Source organism: Elephantulus edwardii, unplaced genomic scaffold, assembly GCF_000299155.1.
Source record: "Elephantulus edwardii isolate Elephantulus edwardi_28Jun2011 unplaced genomic scaffold, EleEdw1.0 scaffold00055, whole genome shotgun sequence".
Lineage (NCBI taxonomy): Eukaryota > Metazoa > Chordata > Mammalia > Macroscelidea > Macroscelididae > Elephantulus > Elephantulus edwardii.
This window is the reverse complement of record NW_006399805.1, coordinates 9,907,000-9,928,959: the sequence shown is the minus strand read 5'-3', so window position 1 is coordinate 9,928,959 and position 21,960 is coordinate 9,907,000. Positions and strand designations below refer to the sequence as shown.

The 21,960-nt window shown below is 52.8% G+C and overlaps 1 protein-coding gene across 1 annotated transcript in view; it reads right to left on the bottom strand.

Annotated features, from left to right (window-relative positions):
- Positions 1-21,960, bottom strand: part of LOC102855481 — a 167,818-nt gene that overhangs the window by 87 nt on the left and 145,771 nt on the right. The window contains exons 23-25 of the mRNA XM_006887223.1: positions 6,344-6,435; positions 2,720-2,857; positions 1,870-2,032 (exon numbers count right to left, since the gene is read on the bottom strand). Coding sequence (XP_006887285.1) covers positions 1,870-2,032; positions 2,720-2,857; positions 6,344-6,435 — 393 coding nt within the window. The remainder of the gene's footprint in view (positions 1-1,869; positions 2,033-2,719; positions 2,858-6,343; positions 6,436-21,960) is intronic.

The window sequence follows — 21,960 nt, the reverse complement described above, 5'->3', positions numbered from 1 at the left end:
TGAGATCTGAGGTGCTTGAAACCTGGCTGTGCACCTGGGAGTGGGGTCAATGCAGGACCATGGGCACTGGGGCCGAGGGACCACCCCCACCGGGACCCGTGGGCACTGGGGCCGAGGGGAGAACTGGGGCCGAGGGACCACCCCCCATCGGGACCCGTGGGCACTGGGGCCGAGGGGGGAACTGGGGCCGAGGGACCACCCCCCATCGGGACCCGTGGGCACTGGGGCCGAGGGGGGAACTGGGGCCGAGGGACCACCCCCACCGGGACCCGTGGGCACTGGGGCCAAGGACCACCCCCACCGGGACCTGTGGACATTGGGCCTGAGAGACCACCCCCATCGGGACCTGTGGGCACTGGGCCACCTCTGCAGGACTTGTGGGCACTGGGCCACCTCTGCAGGACTTGTGGGCACTGGGCTGCGGGCCCACCCTGGTAGGACCTGGACTCCCTGCAGAGGCCGCCAGGGCAGCCCTCCTGTGCCCAGGTGGGGGTGGTGGCCGGTCACTGGACAGGTTCTGCCTTTCCTGAGCTGCCTGGGCAGCAGAGCCCAGGGGCCTCTCTGCCAGCGGGGATCCTGCCCATGAGCCATGGCCCCTTTCTGAGGGGTTTGGAAGTAGGGTGCTGCAGCTCCCTATCTATGTTTGCCATGGGAGATTTTTAGCTTCTTTAATTAGTACATGTTATTAATGACTGAATTAATTACAACAACATCAGTGCATTTTGTTTAAATTTTGAGTAGCCATACATGGTTGGTGTTGGCTGTATTTGCACAGGTGAAGATGACCTTGAAGTGGCACCGTGAAAGGAGGGCTGGCAGTCAGGGCTTCTTGGAGGGGGTGGTGAAGAGGGGTTAGGACGTGGGGCACATGAGTGAGCTCCGTTTCCACGTGGCATCTGCTAATGTGAGTGGTCCAAACGTGACCACATCGGGAACCTGCTGCAGAGCCCTCAGATTGTCCTCTCTCCAAGCCCTGGCTCCCCACGGATAATGGGAGTGACAATTCTCCATAGATGGCTGTGGACTGGGAGAAGCGATGGCCCTGGTGACTGTCCCCAGGGACTTGGGGGCAGTGTGGGGACTTGGTGAGAGGTGGGCCCTACTACAGGGTGGACACACATTTGGGTGACAGTGAGGACTCAGCACCCCAATGGCAGGCTCTAGCCATTTGAGGATGATGCCACCTGACCGGGCCGGCACTCATGGTGGAGACTCCAAGAAGCTCAGGAGCCCCCACAAAGTCCGTGATCTCACAGGGTGGATCTGGACCACAGGCCAAACCCACAATAGATAAGATCAGAGAGATGCCGAAGAGGGGGAACCCCCTTCCCAGCAGCTAGCACGCCCAGGGCTCTGGTGCACACCCACATGAACTCATGCAGAGAGGAGGTGGGGGGCTATGGTTAACACCCCCTTCTACAGCATGGTATAGTTCTCGCAGGCTGCATGTCAGAGAACCAGGGTGACCCTTCAGAAGTGGGGTCCCCCAGGAGTAGTAGTTGTTGTGTCTTCAAGCACCACAGAGTGATTCAGTTAACAGACCTGAACTCTGTCCTGTCCTGTGCCGTCCTCGTCGTCTCTGACATAACTGAGCCTGATGCTGCAGCCACTGACAGGCCCTCTCGTTGAGGGTCTCCCCTCTTTCGCTGACCCTCCAGCTTCCTCAGCATGATGTCCCCTTCCAAGGAATTGCCCCCTGGAGCAGGGTCCCCTAAGCGCCAATTCTCCCAAGAGTTTCCCCTGAGAAACAAGCTGTCCAGGAGTGGAGCGCTCCCAGAAACGGAGCCACCCCCAGGAAGTGGGCCTCCAGGTAGCAGGCCCCACCCAGGAGTGAGACCCCCAGAAACGGGCCCCCAGGGTAGGCCTCACCTGGGTCTCAGTGCAGGCCTGGAACCTGAAGGTACGAAGTACACGGAGCAGCGTCAGCTTGATCTCCAGGAGCCCCAGGCGCACCCCGAGGCAGCTTCGAGGGCCTGCCCCAAAGGGCAGGTAGGTGAAAGGTCGGTGCTGCCTCCGGGCCTCAGCTGTAAACCTGGGGGGCGGGGGCAGGGGAGTTGGGACACTGAGGTTGACCAGACACCCACTCCTGATGCACTCTGATGTATCCCATCTGGCCATCAGCTCTCATCAGGTGGGTGACCCCTGCCGCTCACCCCCCCCAACACTCCTCACCCCCTGCCTTCATCAGGGGTGGGGCCTGGGGGACCCATGTCATTTGCTGGCTGTTCACCTGCTCTGTGAAGCCTCAGACTCTCGGGGTGTCCCCTGGGCTCAGCATGCTTTGATGAGCTCACTCCTCAAGTTGGACCCCAAGGTTTGCTCCAGTGAGATGGTACCACTGCCCCTTCCTCCTCTGCACCTCCTAGTGGCCACTCCTGCTGGGCCTGGGGCCTCCCGTGTCTACTGTGAAGCAGGTGTAGCTAGCGCTGGGCAGAGGCGTGGAGGTGAGGCGTCACTGCTGCCCCATGCTCCACCCACCATGCCGGGTAGCTGTTCTGGACCTCAGGTATGAGTGGGTCCACCTGCAGCCACGGACAGCTTCACAGCTAGGTGACCGTGGTCTGAATTGGGAGGCTCCACCATGAGTGTGTGCGCCCAGGTGGGTGCGGATGGGACTCTGCACTCATTTCATGACAGAGGCCACCAGGTGACCCCACTCCCCACCCCACTTCACTGTACCTGCCAACATCCATCCCCCAGGCCATCAAGGGACACTCACCTCTCAGGGTCAAAGACCTCGGGCTGCGGCCAGTGCTCGGGGTCATGGTGCAGGGCACCCACGGCCACCTCCAGCACAGCACCTGCGGGGATGCGCTGGCCCAGGAGCTCCGAGTCCTTCGCTGCCTCCCTGGTGAACCTGAGGAGAGGCAGGAGTGAGGCTGCCGGGCCAGCGTGGACAGGGGCCAGGCCAGCGGTCACTTTGGCCCCAGCGCTGGTAGTGTAGCGGGTTAAGTGTTGGACTGCTGAGAGTAGGGTGGTTCGAACCCCCCAGCTGTTCCATGGAGAGCAGTGAGAACAGAGCCTTGGAGGCCATCTGGGGCTGCCCTGCTCTGCCCCACAGTAGCCGTGAACCCGAGTGGCCCTGCTGGCAGTAAGCTGGGTTGATGTCGGGGAATCCCTGAGTGGTGCAGAGGGTTAAGCCATCAATAGGAATTGCAAAGGTTGGTGGTTTGAATCCACCCAGAGGTGCCTGGGGAGACATGTCCTGGTGATCAGCTTCCTATAGATCATGACCTTGAATGCGGCAGAGCGGTCTGCTCTGATGCACGTGGCTTATTGGGGCAGAATCAACTCAATTGATGTGTTTACATGTAGGCTTTTTGCTTTTGTTATTAATGACATGTCAGGGTTTTTACTCATTGCCGTCAGGTGAGAACTGACCCACAGCTGTCTTCCAGCAGGTTTTCAGAGGCTGTATCTCAGGAGAGGAGACAGCCCGTCTCCAGCAAAGCAGCTGCATTTGGACCATGCGGTTTTAGTTTGGGGCTGTAGCTTCCTGCTGACTGGACCACCAGGGCCCTAGATTTGTAACAGATATTTAAAGCTCACCCATGTGCACTTTCACTTCTAGCCGTGGGGCAGGGGTTCTTCTGTGTATCTCCCAGTGGGATAGATACAATGCTGATCACTCGTTACCCTACCTCAGCTTCTGAGAATCTGGTACCTGCTGCCTCCTCTGATGAGCCTCTGACATACCAGAGGGTACAGGGTGGAGGGACCCTGTTCAGACATGTGCAGAGCACATGGTACTACAGCCATCAGCTGAGCTGAGGGTGGAAGGTTTTCATCTGCAGGGGTGGTGTGGCCAGGCTGGACCCTGGAGCAGGAGGTGCCCATGGACTAGGGCCTGCCACCTTTGAGGGGTTGGTCTTACAGCTCAGGAGAGGGTGCCAAGTGGGACTCAGCTGACCAAACCACACGGTATAGATGCCTGATTAACCAATTGCATCCTTGCTTGCCTAAAATGAAGAGGCTCTGAAACGCTTGCTGCAGAAGATCAAGGACTGCAGCCTTCAATATGAATTATCTCTCGACATCAAGAAAGCAAAAGGTCCTCACCACTAGGCAACATCACGATATATGGGGAAGGACTGATACCGTCAGTGATTGAATCTTCCCTGGGTCCACAGCCAACACTCTTGGTACCAGCAGTCAGGAGATCAGATGCATTGCAGTGGGCAAGTCCATTGTCAGGACATTTCCAAAACACTAAAGAGCAATGAATGATGGAGGTTTGAAGACTAAAGTGCACCTGTCAGGCCATGGTCTTTTCAATCACTTGCTCTGCCTCTGAGCTGAACAATGAATAAGGATGACAGAAGAATTGATGCTTTGAGGTGTGGCGTTGGAGAAGAGTACTGACTGTCCCCTGGGTTGCCGAAAGCACAGATAGGAATTGGAGAAAGTGCAGCCAGACAGCTTCTTGGAGGTAAAGATGACAAAGCTTTGTCTCTCTCACATGCTTCAGGCATTTCAGGTGTGTTGCCAGGAGAGCTCTTCCTTGGAGAGGGACATCATGCTTGGAAAGGTGGAGGGTCAGTGAAAGAGAGGAAGACCCTTAACAAGATGATAGACGCAGTGACTGCAGAGGGCTCGAGTGTGTCAGATGAAGAGGACGGCACAGGATGGGGCAGGGGTCAGGTGTCCACAGGGTCACCATGGGTCATACTCAACTAGATGGCACCTTAACAACAAGAACAACAACACTTGCACAGAAAGTGCTCCGGCCTCCTCTGCGGACAAAGGTCAGTCAGGCAAACCCAGGCCTGTGGGAGGAGCAGGAAAGTTTCTAACAATAAAATAAAGCAAATAAACAAAATGAAAAGAATGTAAATAAAACTAAAATTACATAGAACAACAAAATAATTACACAGGAAAGTGATCTTGCAAGTTCTTCACAGGGGGTAGGGCTTCAAGACAGTGCTTTCACCAGACCTGACTGTGGTGACATGGTCCGATGGACACTAAAATGACCATTTCAAAAACCTTTGTGCAGTGTTTCATCAAAAAGTACATTCTTTTTAAAATGAAAAGATGCGTGTAGTTAGTTGTAATAACAAAAGCACTTTGGTAAATTCAGCTTTATGCATACAAATCTACGGAAAGGCTGAACCCCTACCTGCATTTCCTTTCTGAAGCTTCTCGTGTGCTCTGGCCAGAGCTGTTTACACGCCTCTGCACCAAACCATCCCTCCCCACACCGCCTCGCCAGTGCTGCTTATGGTGGAGCCCTCGTCACACCCCTGCCTGTCCATCTCACAGGGCGTTTCCTCTTTAACTCCCTATCCTTCCTTCTAAGGACCATTCCGACTCTACTCACAAGAACAGTTAAAAGCTTGTGTTCTGTTTCTAGAATAATCCATGCCAATGGTCAAATGCTTTGTGCTGGTTCTGTTTCTAGAACCTGGAATCTAGGCATTGCTTTACTCTACAGGCGTCCAGGATCCAGGGTAAGACCACCCGCTCTGTGTGCACCTCAGACACTCCCACTGCTCTCTGGATTTACAAGTTGCTGTGACAGTCTGCAGGTGAGAAGTTAGAGGTGCTGAGATATGTCCCATCACAGAACAGAAGTAACATATCCATAGAGACACTTAGAGAGGGGTGGATGGCATAGGGGTGGTGAGCGAGTGAATGAACAGGGCAGGTTGGAAGACTGACGAGATGGCTTAGGTTGGGGACAAAGGCCATGCCAAGAAAAGGCCAGTGAGGGACCTTCTGCCACCAAGAAAGAAAGGCTGAGAATGGGGCATGTCCTTCAGACCCAGGGTCCCTGTGCTGAGGATCTCCTAGGCCCAGGGAAAGCTTGGTGACAAGACACATGGAGATCTGTAAGGGGCACAGGCCCACAGATGTTGATGGGAGATGAGGACATTTCTCCACAGGGAGAAAGGTTTTCCTCAGAGCTGCACCCTGAACTCAGACTTCCCAGGAGGGAGCTCGAGGCCTAGCGGTGAGAAGCTGAGCTGCAATCCCAACGGCCCAGTTTTAATCCTCCAGCTGCTTTGCAGGAGAAAGATGGGCAGTCTTCTCCTGTGTGATTTACTGCCTCTGAAAACCCACTGGAGGGTCAGCTAAGGGTCAGTTCTCACCCAGTGGCACACAACAACAACAAAACCGTGAGAGGAGAGATTTCTGTTGGTTAAAGCAAAAAAGCTAGGAAGTAAAAAAGGCAGTCGAGCAGCGGTAACCCGAGATCTCAGCCCAATGCCTGGTGCTCTGGGGATCTGAGAACCCAGGACACACTCCCTCCTTTGAGGTTGGAGTCCTCTGTTTGTGAGGTCTCTGCTGGGGGTACCAGTGGAGGACAGGTGATGCTGCGGGTTCAGAGGTTAAGGCCTACCTGAAAGCTGGTGGGTAAAGCCTCAGGGTCTCCGCAACCACCATGTCCAGGTAGGGCAGGTCTTCGTGGAGGCTGCTGTACTCAGGGACGGCCTGGCAGAGGGAGGGCACAGAGGAGGAGCACCAGGTTGGACCAAGCCTTACGCCATGGTCTCTGTTCCACCTCCATCTTCAGCCAGCATGGCAGGGGAATTCTCAAGATGAGAAGAAGCCCTGTTCCAAATAACATCAGAGCCATCTCCCCCTTCAGAGCGAGGCTGAGGGTCTCTGGGTGCAGCATGGTGGCATAATACTTCAGTGCTTGGCTGCTTACTGAAAGCTTGGCAGTTCAAAGCCACCAATTGCTCCAAGGAGAGAGACGAGGTGGTCTGCTTCTGTAAGTAACCACAGCCTTGGAAACGCTGAGGTGGGGTGGGGGGCATTCTACTCTGTTCTGTGAGGCCACCACTGTGCCACCAGGCTGCTGTTCAAAACCAAGCCAAACTGCCTGCCACTCCGGACCCTCTCACACAGTGACCCTCCTTTGTTCTGCTGGGACTCCGATCTCTTCAGGAGTCAAGCCACTCACCCACTGTCAGCCCAGCGCTTCCCAGCTCAGCCTAGCAAGGTTCCCTTCATATATGTGTATCAAGCTGCCTGGCCTCAGACTGACTGTCTCTGGGGCCAAAGGGCAGCTGTTCCTAGTGACCACACGCCTGGCCCCTGGTCCTGACTGACAGGTGTGGCCTGTGCCCCCTCGGGGAGGACAGCTTGCCCTTTGTTGTCACCTACCCAGGTGAGATGTCCCGCTCAGACCTCTGCACACCTGTGGGCTCCCAGTCCTGTCCAGCTTCTGCTTCCAGAGAAACCAGGCCGCCAGGAGGGGGCAGCATGCGCCTGACAAACGGTGGCCCTGCGAGAGGCCAGCCAGCTCCAAGCCTGTGTTCATCAGGCCCGCAGCTGTCCACTGACCCTGCAGGACGGAGGGTAACTGCTCGCCGGGGGAGCTGAGCCCAGCCCAGTGCGCATGAGGCCAGAGAGAGCAGCTTCGCCGTCGTGTCAAGGACTCTGAGGAGCCTGAACTCTGCACAGCAAGCCTGAAAAAGCCAGGCCCTGCTCGGGGGTCACAGGACGGGGACAGTGACCAGCTCTCTCCCCTGCCTCCACACAGCATCGTTCAGACTCTCACTGACCATCCTGTTGATTGTACACAGGGTCACACACTGCCAGGAAGTGGTAAACAGCAAGTGCTCTAAGCCCGGGCCTTTATCTGTGTCCACTCCGTCTGAAAGATGTGACCCTGTTGCCTGCTTCCTGCCTGCTCCCCTGATGACCTTGCTCTGAGCTGGTCCTGCTGGTCATGGGAATGTTCTGGAAAAGCCCAGGAGTGTGCCCTCTGCGGCCTGGATGTTTATAACAGTGGGCCGTCCAGAGCCCCCTCAGAATGGCCACCCTCCCGCAGAACTCCTTCCATCCACTGATCAAGCCCCTCGGCCGGGAGTCCATAACAGAGCAACTCTCTTCAGGGAGGTTGAATCCCTTCCGTCTGCTCCGAGAGTCCACGGAGCCTTTGGCTGGCCTGCAGTTCTGAGGCACTGGACGTCATTTGGGATGAACCAGCCACCGGCCTGGGATTTGCTGGTTAGATGGGGACGGCCACTGTGATGCCCTGGACTTTGGCTGTCGTTTCTAGCTTGTCTCAAGGTCCCCAGTGCTCAGCCCTTTCAAAGGTCAGAGCGAGAGGGCCAAGCTCGGTCTCCAAAATGTACAAACTGGACATGAGCTTCATCATCCAGGAAGGCTGTGTGGTACTGGCCACTCCAGGGGACACTGCCAGCGGGGTGACACCAGATGACTGCTGGTGGAAGGTTTTGGGCAATCTTTCAACAGGAGTGTGTTCTTTTCTATCTGTGCCATCAGATTTCAACAGCTGCTGGGGAGTCAGCTGCATCTATGTGGTCAGGGGACAGAGGGCCCAGTGTTGACTGCTGGACCAGAATGGGGAGGCCAGTGATAACCATGAACAGAAAGGGGCCCAGCATGGTCCTTGTGTCCAGTGGGATGTCCCTGTGCCATGACGAGAACTGAAGTCCTGGTGGCCACACCATGGAGGGCCAGAAAGGGGCAAGATCGCTGGACCGGCCCAGCGAACAGACACAGGGAGCTGACTGGTGGCCACCCGAGGCTGGACGGGGGAGGGTGGGCTGAGGGGTTGCATGAGGCTTAGTGGCAGAGTCTACTGTGAGTGCGCTTCTGCCCAAAGCCCGAGAGGCTCCACCAGTCTGAACTGATGAGCAGTTCTTGGGATAAAGATGGACAGTGTCCTCCCGGGAAGATGTCCAGCTCTGAAAGCTGCTGGCAGGTGGCCATCGGCTGTGATCAGCAGGGCTTTAGTGCAGTCCCATTCTGTCCTCTCCCCTCTTGCCCCATGCAGGTGGTGGTGATGTAGGTGCCATGAAGTCAACTATGACCCAGTGACCCTATGACCAGATAGGACCCTTACCCTGTCTGATACCGTCCTCACATTCTGCATACTCAAGGCCATTGTCGTGGTCACTGTGAGCCCACATCCTTGACAGTCTCCTCTCTTTCACTGGCCCTCCGTTTTCCTAGCACCAACGTGGAGGGCTGATAGGCAGCATCATAAGTGGAGAAAAGATTGAAATTGTCAATGATTTTCATCTTACTTGGATCCACCATCAACACCCTTGGTACCAGCAGTCAGGAGATCAGGAGACGTACTGCCTTTGGAAGGTCGGCTGTGAGGGACCTCTCCAAAGTACTGAGGAGCAACGATGTCAGTTTGAAGACTAAGGTGTGGCCTTCAAGCCATGGCCTTTCGAATCACCTTTGCATCTGAGAGCTAGACAATGAATACAGGAGACAGAAGAACAATTGATGCCTTTGAGTAGTGGCATCAGAGAAGAGCACTGAACATCCACGGACTGTCGAAAGAACAAACAGGAAATGTCTGGAAGAAAGTTCAGCCAGAGGGCTCTGTGGTGGCGAAGAGGACAAAGCTTCATCTCACATATTTTGGGCATGTTGTTAGGAGGACTTATTTCCTGGAGAGGGACGCCATGCTTGGAAAGATGGTGGAGAAGAGGGACACCCTCAACAAGACAGATTGACACGAGTACAGCAAATGGGTCGAGGCGTGTCAGGGATGACAAGGATGGCACAGGGCAGGACAGGGCTCAGGCCTGATGCTCACACGGTTGCTGTGTGTTGTACTCGACTCAGTGGCACTTAATGACAAGGTGGGGGCAGCATGTTAATTACGGGCAGGGCTTGTGTGCCAGAATCTTAGGGACCCTGCTGGCTTGTCACCAGTCCTGCCAGTCTGTGATACCTGTGGACACATACAGGCGCCTTGCTGTACCTGTCACCACAGAGGGCAGTCCCAGGAGGGCCACAGGCTCAGGCTGGGGCTTCACAGTTCTGTCTGGCAGCACAGGCCCACCTGACAAGGCAGCTGGAGGTAGATTCCAGTACCGCCCAGGTGAGGGGAAGAGGTAGGAAGGGAGTGTGGTGCCGTCGAGACAGGAGCACTCACCACCATCCTCACGTGGACCTGGGGACACAGGTGTGCACAGACCCCCAGGGACTCGGGGCTGGAGCTGTGCAGAGCCCGGAGAGAGCTTGGGCAGCAGGCAGGAGCTGAATTTCTGTTGGCTGGAGCCTTGCGGCCTGTGCTGTTCTGTGAGGGCAAACCCAGGAAACGACCTCATCTTGAGCTAAGGAGAAGCCATAGTTGGGAACTCCCAAGATGCATCGGAACAGGCAGATCTGCTGGAAAGCACCTCTGAAGAGCAAGGACGACCCCCTGAGGACTGGGGTGCACCTGACCCAGGCCGTGGCATTTTCAGACACTTGAGATGCGTGTGAAAATTGGACGATGAATAAGGACGACCCCGAAGGACTGATGCCTTTGGTTTGTGGGGTTGATGAAGAATATTGAATCTACCACGGATGGTCAGAGCATGGAGCAGCTCTGTCCCGGAGGAGGTGCAGATGGAATGTTCCATAGACAGGGATGGTGAGATTCCACCTCATACACGGCCGGTTTGTTGTTAGAAGGGACCAGTCCCTGCAGAGGGACACCACACTCGGTAATGTAGAAAATCAGAGAAAGAGGAAGACTCAACGCGCTGGACTGACCCAGCGACTACAACAGTGAGTTCAAGTACAGACCCCAACAGAAAGTTACCAAGGCCCCGTGGTCCACGTCTTTCCAGCACCTAGCCGCTAGGGAGTTCAGTCCACACCAAACCCACAGCCGTGAGTCACTTGTGACTCTTAGTGACCACACAGGACAGAGTGGCCCTCCCCGTAGCGTTTCCAAGGCTGCCATCCAAAGCAGATTTCCACTTCTCTTGCGTGGAGCAAAGGTGAGTTCCAGACGGTGAAGCGAGTGCTTCAACCACCGCACCTAAGGCCTCTCTGCTCCTTACACTTTGAAGTTTGCAGCACCCGTGTCCTGGGCAGGGCTGTCGGCGCCTTTCCCCAGCAGTCCGACCTCCCTTCCTGTCCGTGCGTCACACCGTGCTGATACGACATTTAGACTTTCCGTCAGGCAGGTACATACTTGATGGACTATAGCATCATGTCGGCTTGACTTTGATCTGTGCTGCAAAGTAAAAGGCCTGCGACTCGCTTTATTGCAGCCCTGGCTTTATTTCTCTACTGGGTTTACTGTTACAGTCTATTTTTTGCAATTATCTGAAAGCAAACCAGTGGTATCTCTGAGGTCCACCTGTATAGAAGTTGCCAGAATTAGCAAATAAAAACACAGGCACTTAGTTCAGTTTGCTGTTAGAATAAGCAACCTCCACTTTTTCAGTTCCAGGGTGTCTCAAATACTGCGTGAGATACACTTAAAGTCATGTGTTGTTTATCTAAGTTTTTGAATACGTCAGCACCTCACCTGCATCTTCAACAGGTGGGAACACATCCAAAGATTAAGAATTGTAAAAGCCTCAAACTTCAAAACTTTGTAGCTTTCCTGTGCTCATAAATTAACAGCTGTATTGTGTTATGCAAATGTATGTTAATTTATGCACCATCCTTCCTCATGCGTCTGTGGAAAGTGTGTGTGTGTGACATTTAGAAAGATGGCCTCTTCTGATAGCAGCTCTGCTCTGCATTTTGGGGTGCTGATTTGCTTGGGCTCCCTGGGTGCTGCTCTTGCTGTGGAGGTGTGGACTCAGCGAGCCATTCATCAAATCACTAATGGCTTCTTGAGCACCTTCTAGAACAATCCCAGGGAGCGGCCGTGCTAGCAGCTCTTCACTGGAATGTCTTTTAGAAGAAACTCGCCCGGAAGCAGCTGGAGGGAAGCATTCTGCTGCGTTGAGCACGAGTGTGGTGGTCAAGGCTTCCGTGTCAGGATCTTCTTGTTTCCTACAGGAGCCCTAGCGGCATGGTTCCAAATGGCTTAGCTGCTGACTGAAAGGTGAGCAGTTCAAACCCACCACCCTCTTCACAGGAGAAAGCTGTGGCAGTCGGCTTCAGGAAAGCGCGCAGCCCGGGAACCCCGTGGGGCAGGTCCACACCATCCTCCAGGGGGCATGTGAGTCAGGGTCAAGGTCAAGTTTCTTGATGACACTCAAAGGGAAAGAAACACGTTCTCCCGCCACTTTTCTGTTGTGCAGCTGACATCCAGCAGAGGAGGCATTCGGTGTCCAGAGCACAGCTGGGCAGGCTCACCTTTGATGGCCTCTGCGTTTGCCTGAGGACCACCTTCTCCTGGAGGTGAAGCACCAGCATTTCCCTCCCCGCTGGGTGGTGGGGCTGGGTGGGTCTTCAGAGAAAGTTACACTGAAGTCGTAATCCCCAAACCTATGAACATGACTTTGGAAAGAGGGTCTCTGTAATGTGGTCATGAGGTTAACTTGAGGCCCTACTGGAGTAGTTGTCGTGAGGTGCTGAGGAGTTGAATATGACTCATAGCGACCCTGTGAACAACAGGTCTGAAACTCGTCCTGTCCTGTGCCGTCCTCACCATCTCTGACACTGTCAAGTCCGTTGCTGCGGCCACTGTGTCAGTCCACCTGCCTGAGGGTCTTCCTCTCTTTCGCTGTCCCTCTACCTTCCCAAGCATGATGTCCCTCTCCAAGGACTAGCCTCACCTAACAACATGTCCAGAGTATGTGAGATGAAGCCTCAGTCCTTGGCTACGAGGAGGACGCTGGCTCCCCCTTCTCCAAGACATGTCTGCTCTTTTGACCTTTCTCCAACACCACAGCTCAGAGGCTTCAATTCATCTATCATCCTGATTATGCCCAGCTCTCAGATGCATCGCGAGGGACTGACAAGGCCGTGGCCTGAATCAGGAGCACCTTACCAGAGTAACAGCAGAGTGGGCCGAATCCTCTAGCAGTGGTCCGTAGGCGTCACTGAGCCAGTGTGGATTGCTCGCAGCCCCGTGCCCAACAGCCCCTCACAGCATCCCCACAGTCATAGGCCCGTCCTCACTCCATCTCGTCGAGGGTCTTTCCCTTTTACTGACCCTCTGCCTTCCCAAGCATGATGTCCTCCTTCAGGGACTGGCAGCTACCGGGAGCATGCCCAGGGTATGTGAGGTGAAGCCTTGTCATTCCCGCCTCCAAGGAGCACCCTGGCTGCACCCCGTGAGACACGTGTGTGTTCCCCTGGTGTGAGTAATGTCCTTATAAAAGACAAGAGACAGAGGAAAGCCAGCACGTGACCCTGCAACTGTGTGCCAAGGATGCCTGGAGTCACCAGGAGCTGGGGACACTGCTGACATATAGGCCTCGGGCTCCAGGACCGCAAGGATATACCCTGGTTCCGTGAGAGGAGACACGCTGGTCCTGGGCTCGCGGGACCGAGATGAGACATTTGTGGAGAGAAGCCCCTCCACCCACGGTGTGTTGTTAGGGGAGTCTAGTGCACTCACAAGAGACTAACTCAACTAAACCCAGAGCGAACCCTGACACTTCCACCGTGGAGCACACTGGGGAAGGGGTCCCTGTGTCTGCTCAGTGGACGGTGGGAGTGAACTTCTCTTCCACTTCAGAGCTGAGATGGAGCTCAGAGAGGGGAAGGAAGAGGAGCAGAGGAAGAGATGTCCTGTCAAGGTTGTGACATCGGGTTTTCTGACGACGAGGGAAGAGAATTTTCAGGGATCACGGGGCCTGTGCTGCCTCAGCAGGACGGAGAGAGGCTTCCTGAGGACCAGGCCTCCCAGCTGAGGACAGCAGAGCCTGACAGGGACCTCTGGAAAGGTTTTGGGGGGCTTGAATCCAAGATGGTGCAGGAGGCCACAGCTGGAAGACTTGGGCCGCTGCCCATTGCCGGGAATTCACTGGGCTGTGAGGTCGTGTTCAGGGACTGTCTGAACAGCTTGTGTCTCAAACGGCTTTGAAATCGGACGGAGGCAGGAAGATGTGAGGTTTGCTGGGCTGGATTCTGTGGTGTCCCACCACAATGTCTCAGCATTCAGAGGAGGAAAAGCGAGGTGTGTTTGTCGGGACACCCACAGACCTCAGGAGGCAGAACCAGAGCTGAATTTTGAGGGCGAGAGAGAAGAAAAAAGCAGCCTGACGTGGTAGCAGACGACAGTTTTGACAAGTGAGTTATTCCCGAGGGGAGACACCGTCTGTCGGAAACCCAAGGGACAAAATGCAGAGGCGTAGCCGCCAGGGCAGGTTTTACACAGAAAACGCTGATTTTGTATGGAAATATCAAGGGCATTTTATTTTAGGTGTCTTCAATGAAACTTCTATCTTAAGACACCGAAGGGCAAATAAGGAGCTCTGGTGGTGCAGTGCTTACACAGCATGCTGCAGTAGCTGAGAGGTCAGCAGTTCAAATCCACCAGCTGCTCTGAGAAGATAGATAAGCAGCGTCCTCCTATGAAGACTCATGGCCTCAGAAACCCAGTGGACAGTCGCCTTGAACCAATCTACTGGACAGACGTGGGTGCCTTTCTTTTTAAAGGGCTGATAGAATGTACATTAGTCAAAAGTTAGAAGACAAAGTTTCATTCTGGGCTCAGGGTTGGGCTTTTAGATGTTTTGTTTTTTCTTTCTGTGATTTTTTTTTCCTTTTTTTAAAAAAAATTTTTATTTTATTATTTTTGTGTGTGTGTACCGTCAACTCAGATCTGACTGGTACAGAAGGAGATTTTTCCTCCTTCTCCAGCAGAGCATCTGGTGGATTTGAACCGTGCACCTCTGGGCTTTCTGTGTATTTTTATGTGGCTTTGTCAGCTTATTGGCTGCTGGAGACATTTTATTTTCTTTATTAATGGTAAAGAATGGCAAATTGTCACTAACAAGGAATTTTAGTTGTTAAACTGAAAGTCCAATTAAAATATAGTTTTAAGTTCTGCCGTGTCCCTCCTCACTGTCTCTGCATTCAGAGGAGGAAGAGCGAGGTGAGATGCGTTTTTAAGGTACACATCCTGAATCTACAGGCTACTCTGCAGGAGAAAGATGGACAGTCTCCTCCTGTCTATAACACTGCCTCCAAACCCCACTGACGGCCAGCTCGGGTCACTTCCGACTGGACGGCACACAACAATGAGCATGTCCTAGGTGGCAGCAGACAGGAAGCGGACCTGAAGAGAGGCAGAGGAAGCTGCTGTGGGGGCTCCCCACACCCCAGAGGGAACAGAATGGTAGCCATGCCACACAGGCTGGCCAGGAGCTGGACACAACTGATAACAAGAGTGTGTTCTTACAGAACTGTCAACCACAGATCTACCTGCCATCCCAGAAAAGCCTAAGAAACTTTGGAGTCAGCAGATCTGGGTTCAAATCCAGACTCTGCTTCACCTCGAGGTCACCACCTAAACTCAGCGCTCCGTTGTCCTGGTCTTTAAAACTGGGTCGGGGACAATGGAGAACCTAGAACTATCTGGCCGAGTGCCAGGCTGGAGCACATGGTCAACAAATGGTGATTTTTATTTGATTTCTATAATTACTAATGCCAACATTTTATTATTATTTTGAATATATGATCCCAAAAGCTCACTTTTTGGGGAAAACAAGTTAGAGAGGAGATGTTTCTGTAGAAGGTCCTACTATAGCCAACACAGACACCAGAGAGCTGTAACTGACCACAGGCCACACAGTTGTATTGTTGAAGAGCCCTGAGTACCCCATGGGCCACCAAAAGTGCAGCCGGAGTGCTCCTTCCAGGAAAGGAGGGCAAAGTCCCCCTCACACACACTGGGCACGTGGTTGGAAGGGACTGTTCCTCACACACACTGGGCATGTGGTTGGAAGGGACTGTTCCTCAGGAAGAGACACCTTGGAAGGGTAATGATCGATGATGTCCAGAAGCACAGAGCTCTAGGAGCGTTACTGGCCCACAGATGCTGGAAGGAGACAAGGACCCTCACCCCGCCGTGACCACGTGAGAAAGCCTTCCCTGGGAGGGGGCTCCCTGAATTCAGACTTGTAGCCCCCTGAACTGTAAGGGGACAGCTCTCTCTTAAAGCCAGTAACTTGTGGGACTTCTATTATAGAACTCTAGAGTAACCTAAAGGAAGCCCTGGTGGTCTAGTGTAAGAAGATGCGATGCAACCCCAAAGGCACATGGTTCAAATCTATCAGCTGCTTCATAGCAAATGAATGGGAATCTCCTGCTGCGTGATTAAACTGCCTCTGGAAAGCCACTGGAGGGTCAGCTGTGGGTCAGTTCCAACTTGACGGCACACGACAGCAGGTCACACACACGGAAGGCACTAAAGATGGGCTGCTGGCTGTCCTGAGAGATTGCCTCTTTGGGGTTCAACCCTCCTATGCCTCCACAGACCGACTAGAAAACTGTGGGGTGCGCACCAGAATAGTCCTTGCCCTGACACCCACTGTTGGGGTGCCCCAGGACAAGCCCACTTCCCTGTGTCCGACGCCACAGAAGGAAGGAGATGAAGTGGCAGGGGGACAGGTTTCTCAGGCCCCCACTTCCAAGAACACTACCGTTCTCTGTTGGCCACCATGGGCATGCCCTGAGAGGGGCCCCTGACCATGCACGGGCATCCCGCTCCCAGGGCACCCCAGATGCAGTATATGCCAAAGGAACATAGGGCCCCGCTAGATCTGCTGGGCGGTACAAAGAGCACATTGACTGCTAACTAAAAGGTTGGAGGTTCAGGCTTCCCCAGAGACACTTTGGAAGAAGGCCTGGTGTTCTACTTCTTACCGCAGCGCACAGTTCTCCCCTGACACACGGGTCACATGACCCAGAACTGACTCTCTGAGGCCCAGAGAGGCTCCCTGCAGGACAGATGGGCCTGGTGGCTGCGTGCTGACCCTGGTGGGGCCCCGTCTCCACATCGGCCCAGGAGGAAGCCCTCATTGCCACGTCCACATGCTTGGAAAGTGACTCAGGATGAACCCAAAGGTGCCCTAGCTTCCTACCAGGAGAAGATTTAATAAGCAGGCAAGAGCATTCGGAGGCACACCAGCCTGGGTAACTCTTGCCCTCCGCCCCCTTCAGGTGTTATAGACGCCAAATGTGTCAATATTCTCATTCCAACCGGTTGTTGGAATTATGGACTCTAATCCAAAGAGTCAACATTCTCACTGTGCTGAAACAATGGGATACTGTTCCAACGTATTAAAAGAGATGAATCTGTGCACAAGAACCCCAGAACTTTAACCACCTCGAGGAACAGACACCTCATGGATCCTGGACAAGGCAGAACCACATCAATACCATCAGACTCACTGAAGGCTAGCTAGAAATGCAACCCCCAGTGCTGGCCCAGACCCACCACGTCCCAGCTCGGCCTACCATGCCAGAACCTGTGTCCTAATGAGATGCCTGTGACAAGTCTGCAGAGAAGGGTTTCAAAAGCAGTAGTGGCTGGATTTTATGAGGAAGAATGTGGCATCAGAACTGGAGGAAGACTCATCAACTTGCGTTATGTAGATGGCATGACCCTGCTTGCCGAAAGGAAGGTCTTGAAACCTTTGCTGCAGAAGATCAAATACTATAGAACTCAATACGGATTACATCTCTACATAAAGAAAAATCCTCACCGCTGGGCCAATGGGCAACATCGTGGCACATGGAGAGAAGACGGAGGTTGTTAGTGATTTCGTTTTGCTTGAATTCACTATCAACAGCCTTGGTACTAGTTGCCAGGAAGTCAAAAGACATGTTGCACTGAGGAAATCTCATGTCAGGGCCTCTCTAGAGTGCTGAGGAGCAGCGATGTCACTTTAATGACTCAGGTATGCCTGATTCAAGCCACAGTCTTTTCAGTTCCTTACTATGCATCTGGAAGCTGAACAATAACTAAGGACAACAGAAGAAGAATCAACGCCTTTGAGATGAGGTGTCGGAGAAGAATACCGAGTACCTCATGGACTGTCAAAAGAGCAAACACATTGTCTTGGAGAAAGTGCAGCCAGGGTACTCCTTGGAGGCAAGGCTGATAAAGCTGCAGTTCACACACTGTAGGCACGTTGTGAGGAGGGGCAAGTCCTTGGGAGAAGACGTCATGTTTGGAAAGGTGGAGGAGAAGGAGAGGAAGACCCTCGATGAGAGGGTCACATGGTGACTGCAGCAGCGGGCTCAGATGTGTCAGAGATGATGAAGATGGCACAGAACAGGGCAGGGTTCAGATCTGGTGTTTGTAGAGTCGCTATGAGTCCCACTGGACTCCACGGTGCCTATCAACAGTTCAGGGAGGCAGGGACAAGACAGGGAGCTGGCCCTCGGAACAGGAATGCATGGCAGCATTCCGACACTAGGGGCCGCTGCTGCCCTCCCACTGACACACAGGAGCTGACCTGTCCTGTCCTCTCTGGTGGTTTGGCTTTAGAGCCCTTGCTCCTGCTTCTACCTTTGTACCTTGTTTCTCTGTGTCCTGTTGTGTAGTGAAGGGATCTGAGCGTCAGTGGTGGTTTGGAGTGGAATTCTCGCTCTTCATGCTGGAGACCAGCTATCGATTGCAGCTCAAGGCGCCCCATGCACAGCCATCACTCATGTGTCAGTGGAGGCTTTTGTGTTGCTAGGACGCCTGCAGTTTTCAGTGGAGCCTCCAGATTAAGAGCAGGAAGAAAGGCCTGGCAAGGTGAAGAACCTATTGACCATGGGCATGGCCAGGACTAGGCACTGTCTGTTCTCCCAGAGGCAAGTCGCCTGAGTCAGGCTCAATGGTGCGTAACAACGACAGAGGATGCTTCCAGGTTCCCTCTCAATGAGCTGGTGAGAGGTCTGAGCTCACACTGCTGGGGATGCGGGCAGCAGGACCGCTGAGACCCGGGGGACCTCCACATCCATTTTCAGTTTTCACTTGAACTTAATCTCAATGTCCTAGATCAGATGGACGACCTTGAATGGGATAGAAAATGGAAGCTGTTTTTTGTCCACAGTGAGGGTGAAGTTTTATTAGGCAGCTCGCACTTTTCCACTCAGCCCCCCACCTGTGACAAAGAACATGGATTTGTGTAACAGCTGGTTGGGGGTAAAGTGGTCCTATTTCTGTGACAACAGAACCTGGCTTTTCCTCTGGGCTGCCCTGGCTGTTCTAAACCCCTTGCTTGCTCCCCAGCACGCGTTAATCAGCTGGAAAAGCTAGAGTAGAATGTTCTCTTCTCCTTAAAAGAACAAGAAAGAATGAGTTGTCTTCTAATTAGATGTTTACAACAGTTACAAAGCAGCCCCTCCCGAGGAGTTCTGAGAACTTAGCCTTCCTTCGTGGGGACAACTGTTCAAATTATCCCAGAGAGAGACTGGGCTGCCGTCTAATCCACTTTGTGATAAATTTACAGCTGGGTTCTGCAGAGCAGATTTATGACGACAATTAAGCAGAAGGAAAATGGGTCATAAATTTTTGTTGGCACAGTCCAGAACCAAAAAGAGAAATGAGGATGGTTTAGTCAGGTCGAAAGTCAATAATATCAGCATAAAATACCAAACCCCAAACTCATTCCTTTTGCATTGATTCTGACTCAGAATGACCCCACAGAACAGAGGAAAGTGGCCCCAGGGGTTTCTGAGGCTTTAGTTTTTACAGGACATCTTTTTCTTGAACAGACCGGCAAGTGGGTTTGAACTGCTGACTTGTCTATTAGTAGTCAAGCATCTTAACCGTTATGCCACCAGGGCTCCTCGTAAAGTAATAGAGATACAGCGAAACCAGATCCTATAAAGGAAGCTCTGGTGGCCTAGTGGGTGAGGAGTTTAACCGTTATGCCACCAGGGCTCCTCGTAAAGTAATAGAGATACAGCGAAACCAGATCCTATAAAGGAAGCTCTGGTGGCCTAGTGGGTGAGGAGTTTCTCTGCCAAATCAAAGGCAGTTGGTTTGAATCCACCAACAGCTCTGTAGGAAAAAGATGGGATATTTCCTCCTGCACAATTTACAGCCTCTGAAATGGGGTCTTGGAAGGAGAATAGGATAAGAGTGGATAGTTAATGGCCATTGCACTGGAACAGATGAAAGAATGAACTGTCTAAAAGGAACATAGGATTAGGCATTATACATACAATAGCAGCCCAGAAAAAGAGGCATATCAGTACAACAAGGACTGGGGTGGGGCGGGAGGGGGGAGGTAAGTGATTGTGCAACAATGAATGAATATTTTTAAAAAATTAAGTGGGGATAAATAATGTATACTGTGTTGAAACAGATGAGGGAGATAACTGTTTAAAAGGGATATATGATGAGGTATTATTGTCATAACAGGAGTCCAGAACAGGGCAGGTGGGCAGCAGGGCAGCAGGGCGTTCTGCAAGGCAGCGGGCACTTGAGGAAGAGGAGGCTATACAGGAAGTGTCCTTGGGGAGAGGACAGCATTGCCAGACCAGATGATTTGGGAGAAAACACGAGTGGGAAAGATGCAGGGTCAGGGACAGCAGAGGACCACTGTATTTTCACGCCAATACGCAGGTAGCCCAGGAGTTAAAAGTTTGCCTCGAGTTCGTGTCCTGTGCACTTGGTACATGTATGTTTGTTCTTGTTAATGTTCTCTGTGGAAAATACAGTATAAACATAATATAAACTGAGACAGGAGTTCACCGATCACCTGGTGAAGCTTGAAGGTGAGAGGGTGTGTGCATCGCTGGCAGGGGCGGGGTTCCAGGGTGTGTGCCAAGGGCCCAGGACATGACAGGAGATGACAAAAATCCTTGTATGAATGGATGTTGGGTCCTACTCTACAACACACCGTACACCGGTACGGCCTCAGCGGCTGCCGATTACAACTGTCATTAATCATGTTCATATTGTACCACTATCACCACCATCCATTTCCAAAACCTTTCCATGCCCCAAAGAGCAGCTCTGCACCCTTTGGTAACAATCCCCACCTCTGCATGCACCCAGCCCCTGTGAACCAGAAACCAGCTCTCATCTCCACATATCTGAGTTTCCTAGGGATTTCACGTAAGAAGTTGTTGTGTCCCATAGAGCCGGGAGTAACCCATAGCCGACCGACCCCTCCAGCGGGTTTTCAGAGGCAGAAAATTGCACAGGAGACTGCTCATTCTTCTCCCGTGGAGCAGTGGGTGGGTTTGAACAGTTCACTTTTACATTGGTAGCTCAGTTCCTTACTACTAAGCCACCAGAGTGCCCTTTCAGAATGATGGTTCTGTATTTAACTTTCTGCGCCATTTAAACTCCCTGGGGATGCCCGGTCACATTACCAACAGATTCCGAGGGTGTCTAAGTTTCCATCGTTGTCACAGAAACCATCGGCGTTAACACAACACACGCGGAGACATTCTTCTTGGGGAGAGACCCCAAGGTCATCAGAGTCTCACAGGGCCTTGCTGTGGAGGATATGAGTCAAGGACAAGGACTCGGAGGTGTCACACACTGACTGGTGTTGCCCAGATACGCGTTTTAAATCCTAACCTCTGCGTCTGCCGTTACAATCCCATTTAGAGATGGCTTGTCTTCATGTCAGAGTTGGTGTATGGTATGTTTGAGTCAAACTCTTATAAAAAATAAAAGAGATTTTAAAAAGCAGAAACAGGGGAGACTGAGATCAAATAACAGAGAGATCTCCAAGGAGTCAGCAAACGGAAGTTGAAGAGACAAGGCCCTTCCCTTAAAAAGCTGACACAGCACGGAAGGCTTCTTCTAGAGCTGTCACCTGGGATCCTGACTTCTAGCCTCTTTGTGAGAAAAGAAAGTTCTGTCTGTTAAAGCCACCTCCTTGTGGTATTTCTGTTGCAGTAGTACCAGAGAACTCAGACAAGTTCAAATCCTGCAACCTCACAGGCAAATCCAGCAGAGGACCATCTAAGGAGGTGGGTGGACTCTGTGGAAGTCCCCGAGGAGTTTGATCAGGACACCCTCATGGCTGGGGCCTGCAGCCTGGCGTCTGGCATGTAACTGGCACTCAAGAAATATTTGTTGACTGCAAACCAGCAGGGAAATTCTAACAAGTCATACTTTACATGCAAATTTTCAAGAATATTTTCAGGAAAATATCTAATGTGTGAACATCTAATCTGCATTTCCATGTCCTGACAGATGGCCCATATTAACAGAGTGTCGATGATGGCAGGAAAAAAACTCTACAAATGGTCGCTGCGTTGCCGAGCCTGCACCAGGGAAGCCCGCACAGAGGAGGACTTGGTGCAGGCCTGCCTGGTGGGGCTGCCCGATCTGAAAAAGGCAGCCTCTGGCTTTCTGTTTCCAGTCCT